The following is a 15,706-nucleotide window of genomic DNA, read 5'->3' as shown; positions in this document are numbered from 1 at the left end:
CCAGAGATGGTACTCTTAGCATTTTGTTGTGTTTTCTTCCATTCAAATAAAAAATTAAGATCATACCATATATGCAGTTTTATATCTTCATTCTCATTTAATCTTACATAATGTTATGAGTTTTTAATGTAAATTTGTATTATCAAGATCATTATTTCGATGGCTACATATTTCAGCTTATGCATGATTATTTAATCTTTCCCCTCTCCACAGGAAAATGCTCCTCCTACTGTGCCCTCATCAGCATTATTATTTTAACATTTTCTCAGTTAAAATATGGTATTCTTTTGTTATGTTTACTTGATTCTTAGTTTGTTTGAATAATTTTTGTTGTTTGTTAATCGTTTGCTTTTCTTCTTTTCTGCTTTCATACCGTTTGCTCATTTTTCTATTAGTGTGAAGATTTTTTTTCTCACCGAGGTATAAAACTCTCTTTATATTAATGATACCACTCTTTTTCCATCCAAAATTTACAAATGACTTTGTTCTTGTGTTTTGTCTCCCTTTTAACATTATTTATGGCCCTCGCCCACCACCACACTGAAGATTTAAATGTTTAAGTGTACACACACACAGTTTTCTCTTTGCGTCTCCTTTCATTTTTTAAAATATAGGATGTCCTTTCCAAACAGAAACTCTGATTAATAAATATTAAGCTATATTTTCTTCTAATCATGTGGGGGCATTTACAATGAAACAAATATTTTGAAACTCTCATCAAATATAGTTTGGAATGTGTGATGAATTACTATGCAATGAGTATAATAGAAATACCTAGCATGGTGCTGAGCCCATAAACACACTCCTTCATGTATGTTTTTCAGACTGAAATTAACCAAAACATAAATTCATATGTCATCATTTATGTAAATGGTTTTTAAAATTTCACTCTGAAAATTGCTCCCTATTATTCTGGCTGCAAGGTCACTAAATAACTATGATTATATGCAGCTTTTATCTTTTCTTCACAGGAACTCCATTCTCCAACAGTGAAAGTCACTACATATCCGCAGACCACTATTAGGCAATATGTAGTGCAAAATCCTGAACAGGTAAGCTATATTATGCAAACTCTTGTCACAACCTAGTAATTCCTCAGAAGTTGATAGCTTAAACAAGAAGGGTGAGTCAGCTACTAGATTCCTAAAATCAGACTGTTGGAGTTCTTCCAGTTATAAAGTTACTTTCTGATTATTAATATTAACAAAGTCATCTTTAGCTCCAGACAACCATGTGCCTCAGAGATGCAACAGTTCCAAGTAACATGGAAATTGTTGGGTTATAAAGTCTTTCTGCTTCTATAGCACCACCCTTTGTGCACTTTGAACCAAAGAAAAAAGGGACAAAGTTCTTTCACAGGCTTCATATAAAACTATCACCTGTTGCATCGGCAGTTGGAGTCTTTAGTCTATTTAGATTTGCCATTGAGATATGGGCTAGGAAGAAGAAAATGAAAAGTCAAAAGTTCAAAAATGCCTCCATGCCTTTGTTTCCTACAGTGTATGAACTTTTGTGCCTAGAAATGAGGTCTTTTGAAAATTACATTATTATATTTTCTACAAAGATATTTAACTTTATATTATACAAACTAGGATATTATTCTTTGACTCATTTTGAGGAGAAAATTAAGAAAAATATTTTTCCCATAGTAATAAGCCTTCCTCAACACATACACACACACACACACACACACACGGCCTTACTTTAGCTGCAAAAGGAGGTTCTTCTATGGGGTTATAAGGACAAAAGTTTCACAAATAGAAACTGTGCCCCGGATAATACCACAATTCTTTGCTTTTCTCTTTATTTTATTTTTCTACTACTGCAGGAAACAGTTCTCTCTCTCAAAAATAAAACTGATCATTTTCTTCAGCTGTGGAAAACAAAGGGTTAAATTAGGGTAACACACTTGGTACTAGTCTAGTTGAGTGGGAAGTATATATTAATACTATACTTCTGCTTGTATCTATCTATCTCCCATCTTTTTTCTTTATTCATTTAAAAATTATCGTCTCATGTCTCTTTAGCTAGAGAGGCTGTCAGTTGTGCACATGCGCATGTGTGAACCTATGAGCTTACAAGCTCTGTGTTGGAGGGGTTGATTGTTTTGGACATTTCTTTGAGTTTTCATACATCTATGTAAAAATCAAGAGAGAATGTGATTATAGTAAAGCAGCTGCTTGCTCCTTTTGCAGAATCAAATGTTTAAGCAAAAAATCTGAAAAATGTGCCTGGGGGAAGGGAGACATGAGGAAGGCCTCGGAGATGAGACTGTGCCTCTTTCTACAACTTAGCCAATCACTTTATGCTTTCCCCTTTTTCCTCTCATTCTCTTTTTCTTCCTTTCACAAATAAACTGGGGAATATGCATATTTGAATTCATATTACACTTGACATCCCTGGCTCTCAAAGAATTAGTTCTAGATAGCATTATTTTTTCACGATGTGAGAAGTATTGTGTTTGCCTAAGATATATCCATGGAGAGATTTTAAATATCGAATCATTTGAATTCCAGCCTTCTTTGCAAGTGATTCTTATGTGACTTTGGATGCATTCTTATTCTTTAGTTAATGAGGAAATGGAAGAATTAATACTTATTGGATATACACTCCATGCTAGGCAATTTACATATTTTATCTCATTTAGTTCTAAAAAAGTGAGAAAACAGCAGCACAGAGAAGTTATCATTTATTCAGTGAATTTTTTTCCCTCAGGTTTAATGGGTTTAATAAGTTTACCATTTCAGTTCCTATCTGCAGCACCCAATATCCTTTGCAATACCAGAAAGACCCATCAGTGGCCAACAGTAAAGTTCAGACCTCCAGAGTTTAAAAGTTCAGGTTCTCTGAGCATTCTGTGTTGCAATGGCACTTGTACAAAATTGGTACCTCCCTATAGTTGGGGGCACGTTAAATGTACCCGTGAAAAAATCTTTTTCCGCTAGAAGGGGAAGAAAGAAAATCACTTCTCAAAACCCAGCAGATCTAGCTGTGAGGATCTAGCTGTGAGGTCTTAACTCCTGTTCCATCTCTTCAGGCTTGTTTTCCTTGTAGTGCAGCAAGAGAACAAATGTAACCTGAGTTACAAGAAACAAGACAGTGATGGCTATAAAGGGAGTGACCAGGAGCAGCAGAGCCTCCTTTACCTCCCACATCCAATATATGTACTTCACAGAAAAACAAAAATAACAAGTCCACAAAATACAACAGCTAGAATTACAAAAACCCATTCATCAAAGGGTGGTGGAAGGCAGGAAGGGGAAGTGGGAAGATAAATGGCACAGGGAGAAATTCAAATCAGTCTAGGCATGGGGGCTGGCAAATGCTAGAAAAGAACTGCAGAAAAACCTGTGGTCCTTTCATACTCACTGGTGTTTAAAATCCATACTGATGTCAGGAAGATTCTGCCTTACCTGCACTGGAGACAAAAATCCCGATTCCTGAAAATGGCAGAAGAGTAGGACATGGAGATAACCTTCCACCCCACAAATACATCAGAAATACATCTACATGTGGAACAACCCCTACAGAACACCTGCTGAACGCTGGCAGAAGACCTCAGACTTCCCAAAAGGCAAGAAACTCCCCACATACCTGGGTAGGGAAAAAGAAAAAACAGACAAAACAATAGGGATAGGACCTGCACGTCTGGGAAGGAGATGTGAATGAGAAAAGGTTTCCACACACTAAGAAGCCCCTTTGCAGGTGGAGACTGGGTGGCAGAGGGGGGAAGCTTTGGAACCACAGAGGAGAGAGCAGCAACAGGGTGCAGAGGGCAAAGAAGAGAGATCCCTGCACAGAGGATTGGTACCAACCAGGACTCACCAGCCCGAGAGGCTTGTCTGCTCACCCCCTGGAGCGGGCAGGGGCTGTGAGCTGAGGCTTGGGCTTTGGAGGTCAGATACCAGAGAGAGGACTGGGGTTTGCTGCATGAACACAGCCTGAAGTGGGCTAGTGTGCCACAGCTAACTTGGAGGGAGTCCTGGAAAAAGTCTGGAGCTGCCAAAGAGGCAAGAGAATTTTTCTTGCCTCTTTGTTTTGTGGTGAGCAAGGAGAGGAGATACAGAGCGCTGCTTAACTGAGCTCCAGAGACAGGCGCGAGGTGCGGCTATCAGCGCAGACCCCAGAGAAGGGCGTGGGATGCCAAGGCTGCTGCTGAAGCCACCAAGAAGCCTGTGTGCAAGCACAGGTCACTATCCACACCTCCCCTCCTGGGAGCCTGTGCAGCCTGCCACTGCCAGGGTCCCAGAATCCAGGGACAACTTCCACGGGAGAGCACATGGCTCACCTCAGGCTGTTGTAATGTCATGCTGGCCTCTCCTGCCACAGGCTCCCCCACATTCCCATATCCCTCCCTCTCCCTGCCTGAAAGAGCCAGAGCCCCCGAATCAGCTGCCCCTTTAACCCTGTCTTGTCTGAGCGAAGAATAGACGCCCTCAGGTGGCCTACATGCAGAGGCGGGGCCAAATCCAAAGCTGAACCCCAGGAGCTGTGTGAACAAAGAAGAGAAAGGGAAATCTCTTCCAGCAGCCTCAGGAGCAGCAAATTAAATCTCCACCAGCAATGTGATCTATCCTGCATCTTTGGAATACCTGAATAGATAATGAATCATCACAAATTGAGGAGATGGACTTTGGGAGCAAAGATATGTATATTTTTTTCCCTTTTTCTCTTTTTGCGAGTTAGCATATGTATGCTTATGTGTGTGATTTTGTCTGTATAGCTTTGCTTTTACCACTTGTCCTAGGGTTCTGTCTGTTTTTGTTTTTCTTTTTTTTAGTATAGCTTTTAGCACTTGTTATCATTGGTAGATTTTTTTTTTTGTTTGGTTGCTCTCTTCTTTCTTTTTATTTAAAAATTTTTTAATAATTATTTTATAATTATTATAACTTAACTTTTATAACTTAATTTTATTTCATTTTATTTTATATTATTTATTTTATCTTTTTCTTCATTTTTTTTTTCTCGCTTTTATTCTGAGCTGTGTGGATAACAGGCTATTTGTGCACCGGCCAGTTGTCAGGCTGTGCCTCTGAGGTGGGAGAGCCAAGTTCAGGACATTAGTCCACCAGAGACCATCCAGCTCCATGTAATATCAAACAGCAAATATCTCCCAGAGATCTCCACCTCACCATCAACACCCAACTCCACTCAATGACCAGCAAGCTACAGTGCTGGACACCCTATGACAAACAACTAGCAAGACAGGAACATAACACTCATTAGCAGAGAGGCTGCCTAAAATCATAATAAGGTCACAAACATCCTAAAATACACCACCAGACATGGACCTACCCACCACAAAGACAAGATCTAGCCTCATCCACCAGAACACAGGCACTAGTCCCTTTGACCAGGAAGCCTACACAACCCACTGAACAAACCTTAGCCACTTAGGGCAGACACCAAAAACAATGGGAACTATGAACCTGCAGCCTGTGAAAAGGAGACCCAAACACAGTAAGTTAAGCAAAATGAGAAGACAGAGAAAAACACAGCAGATGATGGAGCAAGGCAAAAACAAACCAGACCAAACAAATGAAGAGGAAATGGGAAGTCTATCTTAAAAAGAATTCAGAATAATGATAGTAAGATAATCCAAAATCTTGGAAATAGAATGAAGACAGTACAGGAAACGTTTAACAAGGACCTAGAAGAACTAAAGAGCAAACAACGATGAACAACACAATAAAAGAAAATAAAAATTCTCTACAAAGGATTAATAGCGGAATAACTGAGGCAGAAGAATGGATAAGTGACCTGGAAGATAAAAGAGTGGAATTAAATAATGCAGAGAAGAATAAACAAAAAAGAATGAAAAGAATTGAGGACAGTCTCAGAGACATCTGGGACAACATTAAATGCACAAACATGAGAATTATAGGGGTCATAGAAGAATAGAAAAAGAAAGGGACTGAGAAAATATTTGTAGAGATTATAGTTGAAAACTTCCCTAATATGGGAAAGGAAATAGTCAATCAAGTCCAGGAAGCACAGAGTCCCATGCAGGATAAATCCAAGGAGAAAGATGCTAAGACACATATTAATTAAACTATCAAAAACTAAACACAAAGAAAAAGTATTAAAAGCAGCAAGGGAGAAACAACAAATAACATACAAGGGAATCCCCATAAGGTTAACAGCTGATATTTCATCAGAAACCCTGCAAGCCAGAAGGGAGTGGCAGAACATATTAAAGTGATGAAATGGAAAAATCTACAACCAACACTACTCTACCAGCAAGGATTTGGTTCAGATTTGAAGGAGAAATTAAAACCTTTAAAGACAAGCTAAAGCTAAGAGAATTCAGCACCACCAAACCAGCGTTACAAGAAATGCTAAAGGAATTTCTCTAGGCAGGAAGCACAAGAGAAGGAAAAGACCTACAATAATAATCCCAAAACAATTAAGAAAATGGGAATAGGAACATACATATCGATAATTACCTTAAATGTAAATGGACTAAATGCTCTAACCAAAAGACATAGACTGGCTGAATGGAAACAAAAACAAGACCCGTACATATGCTGTGTACAAAAAGCCTCACTTCAGACCTGGGGACGCATACAGACTCAAAGTGAGGGGATAGAAAAAGATATTCTAAGCAAATTGAACTCAAAGAAAGCTGGAGTAGCATTTCTCGTATCAGACAAAATAGACTTTAAAACAAAGACTATTACAAGACAGAAAGAAGGACACTACATAATGATCAAGGGATGAATCCAAGAAGAAGATATAAGAATTGTAAATATTTATGTACCCAACATAGGAGCACCTCAATACATAATGCAAATACTAACAGCCATAAAAGGGAAATTGACAGTAACAATCATAGTAGGGGACTTTTGCACCCCACTCTCAGCAATGGGCAGATCATCCAAAATGAAAATAAATAAGGAAACACAAGCTTTAAATGATACATTAAACAAGATGGACTTCACTGATATTTATAGAATATTCCATCCAAAAACCACAGTATACACATTTTTCGCAAGTGCTCATGGAACACTCTCCAGGATAGATCATATCTTGGGTCACAAGTCAAGCCTTGGTGAATTTAAGAAAATTGAAATCATATCACGTATCTTTTCTGACCACAACACTATGAGAGTATATATCAGTTACAGGAAAATCTGTAAAAAATACAAACACATGGAGGCTAAACAATACACTACTAAATAACCAAGAGATCACTGAAGAAATCAAACAGGAAATCAAAAACTACCTACAAACATATGACAGTGAAAACACGATGACCCAAAACTTATGGGATGCAGCAAATGCAGTTATAAGAGTTATAAGTTATAAGAGGGAAGTTTTTAGCATTACAATCCTACCTTAAGAAAGAAGAAACATCTCAAATAAACAACATAACCTTACACCTAAAACAATTATAAAAAGAGGAAGAAAAAACCTCCAAATTTAGCAGAAGGAAGTCATAAATATCAGAGCAGAAATAAATGAAATAGAAACAAAGAAAACAATAGCAAAGATCAATAAAACTAAAAGCTGGTTTCTTGAGAAGATAAACAAAATTGATAAACCATTAGCCAAAAAACCATCAGCAAAAAAAGGGAGAAGACTCAAATCAATAGAATTAGAAATGAAAAATGAGAAGTAACAACTGACATTGCAGAAATACAAAGGATCATGAGAGATTACTACAAGCAACTGTATGCCAATGAAATGGACAAACTGGAAGAAATGGACAAATTCTTAGAAAGGTATAACCCTCCAAGACCGAACCAGGAAGATATAGAAAATATGAACAGAGCAAGCATAAGTAAGGAAATTGAAACTGTGATTAAAAATCTTCCAACAAAGAAAAGCCCAGGACCAGATGGCTTCACAGGGGAATTCTATCAAACATTTAGAGAAGAGTTAACACCTATCCTTCTCAAACTCTTCCAAAATATAGCAGAGGGAGGAACACTCCCAAACTCATTCTATGAGGCCACCATCACCTTGATACCAAAAGCAGACAAAGATGTCAAAAAGAAAGAAAACTACAGGCCAATATCATTGAGGAATATAGATGCAAAATTCCTCAACAAAATACTAGTAAACAGAATCCAACAGCACTTTAAACGGATCATACACCATGATCAAGTGGGGTTTATCCCAGGAATGCAAGGACTATCAATATACGCCAATCAATCAATGTGATACACCATATTAACAAATTGAAGGAGAAAAATCATAAGATCATCTCAATAGATGCAGAGAGAGCTTATGACAAAATTCAACACCCATTTATTATAAAAACCCTCCAGAAACTAGGCTTAGAGGGAACTTTCCTCAACATAATAAATGCCATATATAAGACAAACCCACAGCCAACATCATCCTCAATGGTGAAAAACTGAAACCGTTTCCACTAAGATCAGGAACAAGACGAGTTTGCCCACTATGACTACTATTATTCAACATGGGTTTGGAAGTTTTAGCCACAGCAATCGGAGAAGAAAAAGAAATAAAAGGAATCCAAATCGGAAAAGATGTAAAGCTGTCACGTTTGCATATGACATGATACTATACATAGAGAGCCCTAAAGATGCTACCAGAAAACTAATAGAGCTAATCAATGAATTTGATAAAGTAGCAGGGTACAAAATTAATGCACAGATATCTCTGGCATTCCTATACACTAATGATGAAAAATCTGAAAGTGAAATTAAGAAAACAGTCCCATTTACCATTGCAAGAAAAAGAATAAGTTATCTACGAATACACCTACCTAAGGAGACAAAAGACCTGTATGCATAAAACTTTAAGACACTGATGAAAGAAATTAAAGATAATACAAACAGATGGAGAGATATACCATGTTCTTAGATTGGAAGAATCAACATTGTGAAAATGACTCTACTACCCAAAGCAATCTACAGATTCAATGCAATCCCTATCAAACTACCAATGGCATTTTTCACAGAACAAGAACAAAAATTTTCACAATTTGTATGGAGACACAAAAGACCCCGAATAGCAAAAGCAATCTTGAGAAAGAGAAACAGAGCTGGAGGAATCAGGCTCCCTGACTTCACACTATACTGCAAAGCTACAGCAATGAAGACAGTATGGTACTGGCAGAAAAGCAGAAATATTGATCAACAGAACAGGATACAAGGCCCAGAGATAAACCCATGCTCATATGGTCACCTTATCTTTGATAAAGGAGTCAAGAATATACAGCAGAGAAAAGACAACCTCTTCAATAAGTGGTGCTGGGAAAACTGGACAGGTACATGTAAAGTATGAAATTAGAACACTCCCTAACACCATACACAAAAATAAACTCAAAATGAATTAAATACCTAAATGTAAGACCAGATACTATCAAACTCTTAGAGGAAAACATTGGCAGAACACTCTGACATAAATCCAAGCAAGATCCTTTTTGACCCACCTCTTAGAGAAATGGAAATAAAAACAAAACTAAGCAAATGGGATCTAATGAAACTTCAAAGCTTTTGCACAACAAAGGAACCATAAACAAGACCAAAAGACAACCCTCAGAATGGGAGAAAATATTTGCAAATGAAGCAACTGATAAAGGATTAATCTCCAAAATGTACAAGTAGCTCAAGCAGTTCAATATCAAAAAAGCAAACAACCAAATCCAAAAATTGACAGAAGACCTAAGTAGACATTTCTCCAAAGAAGATATAAAGATTGTGAACAAACACATGAGAGAATGCTCAACATCATTCATCATTCGAGAAATGCAAATCAAAACTACAATGAGATATCACCTCTCACTGTTCAGAATGGCCATCACCAAAAAAATCTACTAGCAATAAAGGCTGGAGAGGGTGTGGAGAATAGGGAACTTCTTGCACTTTTGGTGGGAATGTAAGTTGATACAGCCACTATTGAGAACTGTATGGAGGTTCCTTGAAAAACTAAAAATAGAACTACCATAAGACCCAGCAATCCCACTACTGGGCATATACCCTGAGAAAACCATAATTTAAAAAGAGTCATGTACCACCATGTTCATTTCATCTCTATTTACAATAGCCAGGACATGGAAGCAACCTAAGTGTCCTTCGACAGGTGAATGGATAAAGAAGATATGGCCCATATATACGATGGACTATTACTCAACTATAAAAAGAAACAAAATTGAGTTATTTGTAGTGAGGTGGATGGACCTAGAGTCTGGCATACAGAGTGAAGTAAGTCAGAAAGAGAATAACAAATACTGTATCCTAACACATATATATGGAATAAAAAAAATAAAAATTGTCATGAAGAACTTAGGGACAGGACAGGAATAAATACTCAAACCTACTAGAGAATGGACTTGAGGCCTCGGGGAGGGGGAATGGTAAGCTGAGTCAAAGAGAGTGGCATGGACTTATATACATTACCAAATATAAAAAAGATAGCTAGTGGGAAGCAGCTGCATGGCACAGGGAGATCAGCTTTGTGCTTTGTGACCACCTAGAGAGATGTGATATGGAGGGTGGGAGGAAGGGAGATGCAAGAGGGAAGAGATATGAGGATATATGTATATGTATAGCTGATTCACTTTGTTATAAAGCAGAAGCTAACACACCATTGTAACGCAATTATAGTCCAATAAAGATGTTAAACAAAAAATGCCCGATTTCTCAGAAAGAGCAGAATATGCACAGGGCCCTTGGCAGAGTTGTTGCCTTCCCTGGTCAGGGAAGTGAACAAGGAAAAGAGCTGCCATGGTGCTCCTGTAATCCCGCCCATCTCCTCTTGATGGCAGTTGACTCAGTGGCCTACAACAGCTTTCAGTTTGGCAGGGCATGGGTGAGGTGAGGGGAAGTTCTCTGCAGAAGTTGAGCTACTCAGGGCAGACTGCAGGTAGACTGTCTTGCAGAAGAATCTGTTGCTTAAGAAAACCACCAAGGAGAAGAGGTGCAATTGGGAAGACACTGATAATGAATAAAGGAACGAGGATAGAGAAGAAGCAGGCACTGACAACGTAGGAGTACTGCATTGCTTTGAGGAAAGATGAGGGCAAACCAAATGCAAAGTAGTAAGGCCAATTCTTTCTATGTTTGACAACTGTTGGTGAATTTCAATTCCTTTATTGAACCAACGATATTTGAAGCAGTATAGCGAGTAGAGAAGAGACATGTGCAGGAGACTAACCAGCTGACCAACAAGATGGATGGGGAAGAGACTCATAAACATCCCCTGGAGGAGAAAAAGAGCCTGCAGCAATAGGTTGAAGAGCATGTCAGCAATTATTTTGCTGAAACTAACGAATGGTGAGCCTTCATCCTTGATACCTCGAATGCCAGATCAGTTATACCCTGAAACCAGATTGCGTTCACAACTTTGCTAAGCACAAACGTGGAGCACCCAAAGAGTACTGAAAATTGACATGAGGAAGAATTCTAGCCACAACAAAACATCCCGAGGGAGTGATGGTTCACCAAAATTTGGCCCACTGCTGACTGAAGCACAGGAATAAACACTCAATAAAACAAGAGGAGACAACCAGAATACTCTGCCATTCCAAGTGCAGCACTGAAAAATTCTAACAATATGTGGTTCACTGTCTTGCTTCCTCTCTATACTCTGGGCTCTCCTCTGAGCCAGGACACTGCTTGCCCTTCTTCGATGCTGCTCCTCTCTCTTTTGTTGACTTTGACCATCTAGCTTTGAGATGGTACAAATTCCCCAGATGGAGTCTTTGATTCCCCTGGCAAGGTTCTGTAGAAAAATTTTGACACTGTCCACCATCTCTTCACTGTCCAAACTATCAACTACACAATGGAGAGAGAAATGCCCCCAAATCTTTCACCATGAAGGACCCGGCAGCTTTGCCCCTCCATGCCCGGCCGCCCACTACCACCTATCAGTGAATTTTTGTTGAAGCTCCCACCTATTCAGTGAATTTTTATCGATTGCCCACTATGCACCAAAAATTACCCCAAGAACTGGAGATTGACTAGTGAACAAAACAAGGTTGCAACCTTCTTGGAACTGAAGTTCTTAATTGACCCCAAACCATTCGGTTACAAAACAGCAGAGTTGGGACTGAAATTGAACAATGCAGATATGGGAGAGGAACATTTGGGAATTAAGGATGATTGATGATGTAGGTGAACTAGGATCCAGAGACCCACCCACATACCACTTCTCTCCCCCATCCTCACCAGCTAGAGTGTAATCACAAAAGCAGAGAAATCAGAATTATGTATGCAAGTACATAACATATTTGTAACACTGAGCCTGCCTCATTATGGTTGTGTTCAACTGCAAAGAAGCAAATAGTTTCTCAGGGAGAAGATGCAGCAGAGGGTTAAAGAAAAATGATCATTTTAACTTTAACATTTTCAGCTTTTAACTCTACATTATTGAGGGGTAAAACAAATTTCAATCCCCATGCTTTGTAAACAAAAATAATCTAACTGGTTTTGCAGAGCAGCTTGAAAATCCTGTCCAGATACATTTTATTTATCTAAGTATATGGCTTTTTGTTTGTTCTTTTAAATTCCCTCAGGAGAAGATTCTGGCTAAATTACAATACTTATAATAAGCTGAGCCTCCTAAATGGCAACTTTATCCTCTTTCACCTTCCAGTTTCTCTAATCTTTACTTCTCCCCATAATTAAACTGATCTCAATCCACTTCTCTCATGATATCCTAACTCTGTTCAGCCTTTTTATTTTTGGTTGCTCCTGATCTTCCTTATTTTCCATTTATTGTCATTTTAGTCAAGGGATTTATGCATTCTGGTATATAACATGACTCAGAAATGGGGAAGTATTTTTATTCAATCAGTAGATATAACCCAATTTATATTAGTCATTTTCATTAATTTTCCACTCACAGACTCCTACTTTGAGAATGGCACTCTACAGCCTTCAAATTGGAAAATAAAAGGAAATAAGACATGGTTCCTGAATCAAAGGGGCTTACAGTTCCTCTCAGGAAGGGGAATAAGATTATGTCCACAAACAGCTATGTAAAATATATGATGAGGTGTATGATAGATGCCATAAGAGAAATACAGATGAAGTCTTACTGAAGTTCAGAGGCTGGAGATAACACGTTTGTTTGGGAAATCAGAAAAGGATTTATTGTGGTATTTAAGGAAATATTACAATGAACATCATTATTGGTACCATTTTACTAATGTGGAAACAAAAGCTTAAATAAGTGTGACTTGCTTAGGTTTTCTGACTAAATGTGTCACTCTCTATCTTTTCTGACAGTTATTCTGGGGGTAATTTTGACAAGTTTTGATAACCTATATTGGATTTGGGGTTAAAAGAAGAAAAGTCACATATGACTTAAGCTTTTCAGTTTGAGTTACAGGGAACATGGTAGCCCAATTAAAAGGAGTAAGAAGTAGGGGAGAGGAGAAGCTGGTTTTGGAAACGGGGAGACTGAGATCTGTTTGAACCAGTAGCCTTTGAGGCACATGGCAGCGAAGATGCCCAACAGGCAGTTAAAAAGTGACTTGAGGAAGGTCACATTTGTGATAAGGATATAGGAGTTATTCCTCTTAAAGTTATCTTTGTAGCTGCGGGAATGAGTGAGATCACTGAGGGGTAATGGAAGGGGTTGAGGTCAGAACCTAAAATGCCTACTCTAAAGGAACAGAAGGAAGGAACCACTTTCACAGGTAGAGGAGCGGTCAGAGAGGGATGTGAACACAGACTAACTGAAGCAAATAGAGAAAGGGGGTGGTCAACCATCTCAAATGGCCAAAGGGCCAAGGAGGATGAGGTTTGAAAATAGAGTTTGACCATTAAGAAAGCAATGGTGATGTTTGAGAGAGCAGTTGTGGTATACATATGGAGGCAAAATCCAGATGCAAAAAGTTAATGGGTGACTGGATCACAAAGTGGAGGAAATAAGTGAGGATTACTCTCCTAAAAAGGATATTGGTCAAAGGAGGAGAGGTGGGATAGTAGCACAGAATCTTGGAGATCTGAGAGATTCATAGGGAAATAACTAGTAGTAAGGAAAAGTTATGATGCAGCAGAGAAAGGGAAGAAAGGGGACACAATTCTGGAAGAGTCGAGTGGATAGGATTCCAGGTGCAGACAGAGAAGTGACTTCCAGATAAAAGAGGGGTCTGTTATTCCATAACGAGTGGAACGAACAGAAACTGAAGAGATTTTTGAGATGGGGAGGAAAATGGAGGAATCTCATTGGACAGATTATATTGGTTTTCTCAGTAAGTAGAAGGTGAATGAACGAACATGAGCATGGGGCTTTGAGGAAAAAAAAATATTTGTTAACAGTAGTTATAGAGAACTTGGTGAATACAAGTATGACCATGAATGTCGGAGGGCCTCTTAAAGTTGGATAACTTGAATTCGTACTGAGCCACATCAGCAAATCTTTTTAAAAAAATGTTCTCCAACAAGTTTTCATGGCCTGGAAACAGTAAAGTGGATGCTGGGGAATATGTACTTTGTTAGATGTGAGAACTACTCCCAGAGGTTCTAAAAGTAACAATTAAATTATAAAATCAGCCATCTTTGAAAACACCTGTTAAATTTTAGGGTGGGTCTGGCACCAATTCCAATGTACAGGTAGAAAAATAAAATAAGCTACCAAATAGTGAAACTGTTTAGCAACTCATTTGTTAGAAATCTAAAACTTTTGATTAATTTTGCTGACCTGTTTTATGCAGAGTGATCTATTCATATTAATATTTGGTTTTACTTTCTTATAGATTTGGGGAAAATAATAGTTCCCTAAATTTAGAAGTTTTTCTTTCAGTAGATCATCTAAAATATGTCCAACACACAGTTTAGGGAGAATTAATACTCTTAGCACCTAAGTCCTTTTTCTTCTTAAAAAATAATGGTTCAGCATTTAGAGTGAATTTTAGTTCATAGAAAAGAAAATTTCATGCTTTTGTTAAATTTTTTTCCCCTATTAGAAGATGCTTATATCCTTATATAAAAGTTCATATCGTCCCTTCTCATCCAATCATCTGTTCATTCACTATGGGGTATTTAAGATGGATAAAGTTCCTGTCATCAACAAGCTTACTTTTGTGTATTTTTAAACTCGATATCCTAGAAAAGTTCTAACAAGATTCTCATAAATTATTTTAAAACCAGTATTGATTTTAAATATTATATTACTGTATTATTCAAAACCAATGCCTTTTATATATTTACATGACAGATTAAAGGTACTTTAACATACATATTTTGCTTGGCATAAAGTACCCTGCATTACTATCCTTATGATAAAGGAACTGAGCCTCAGGGAAGGTAAATGACTTACCTAACTTTCCACAGCACGTAGGTGATAGAGGCAGAACTGAATATAGGTTTTATTAACCCAGAAATTTTTTTTATTATACCTATTTCCATTAATTTTAGTAGTCAAATCCAATAGATTCATAGTAGTTCAAATCCAATCTACTTTGTATTTCTCACCTGTTGACCTCCCTGAAGCATTTATACCTTCACTCACCTTCTTATTGCTTCTTAAAAACTTCTCTTCTCTTGACTGTATGACATTTTTCTCTTATGATTCTCATATGTCTGAAGATTTGTAGTTCTGTCTTTGATCTTCATTTGCCTTTTCAGCAATTGCATGGTTTTAACTAGAACTTCTAAACATATGATTCTGAAATCTAGAACAATAGCCATGAAATCCCCACTTAGTTCCAGACATGTGTTTTCAACTGTGTGCTGTAAAAGAGTTCTTTTGCTAGTTATTTGCCATAAGTTAATACATGTTT

At 37.9% G+C, this 15,706-nt stretch overlaps 1 protein-coding gene and 1 pseudogene across 4 annotated transcripts in view; one reads left to right on the top strand and one right to left on the bottom strand.

The window, feature by feature from the left end:
* Window positions 1–15,706, top strand: part of POF1B (POF1B actin binding protein) — a 101,230-nt gene that overhangs the window by 20,692 nt on the left and 64,832 nt on the right. For 2 of the 4 annotated variants that reach the window (XM_027097878.1, XM_027097877.1), the window contains 2 exons: window positions 972–1,052; window positions 3,398–3,574. The exons of 1 other annotated variant lie outside the window; for it this stretch is intronic. In XM_027097878.1, coding sequence (XP_026953679.1) covers window positions 972–1,052; window positions 3,398–3,574 — 258 coding nt within the window. The remainder of the gene's footprint in view (window positions 1–971; window positions 1,053–3,397; window positions 3,575–15,706) is intronic. One more of the 4 variants, XM_027097880.1, reaches the window with a different exon arrangement.
* LOC113615460 (etoposide-induced protein 2.4 homolog pseudogene) lies at window positions 10,747–11,742 on the bottom strand (annotated as a pseudogene).

This window comes from Aethalodelphis obliquidens, unplaced genomic scaffold, assembly GCF_003676395.1.
Source record: "Aethalodelphis obliquidens isolate GAN/ISIS:26980383/991018 unplaced genomic scaffold, ASM367639v1 scaffold117, whole genome shotgun sequence".
NCBI lineage: Eukaryota > Metazoa > Chordata > Mammalia > Artiodactyla > Delphinidae > Aethalodelphis > Aethalodelphis obliquidens.
This window is presented reverse-complemented; position numbering and strand designations above follow the sequence as displayed.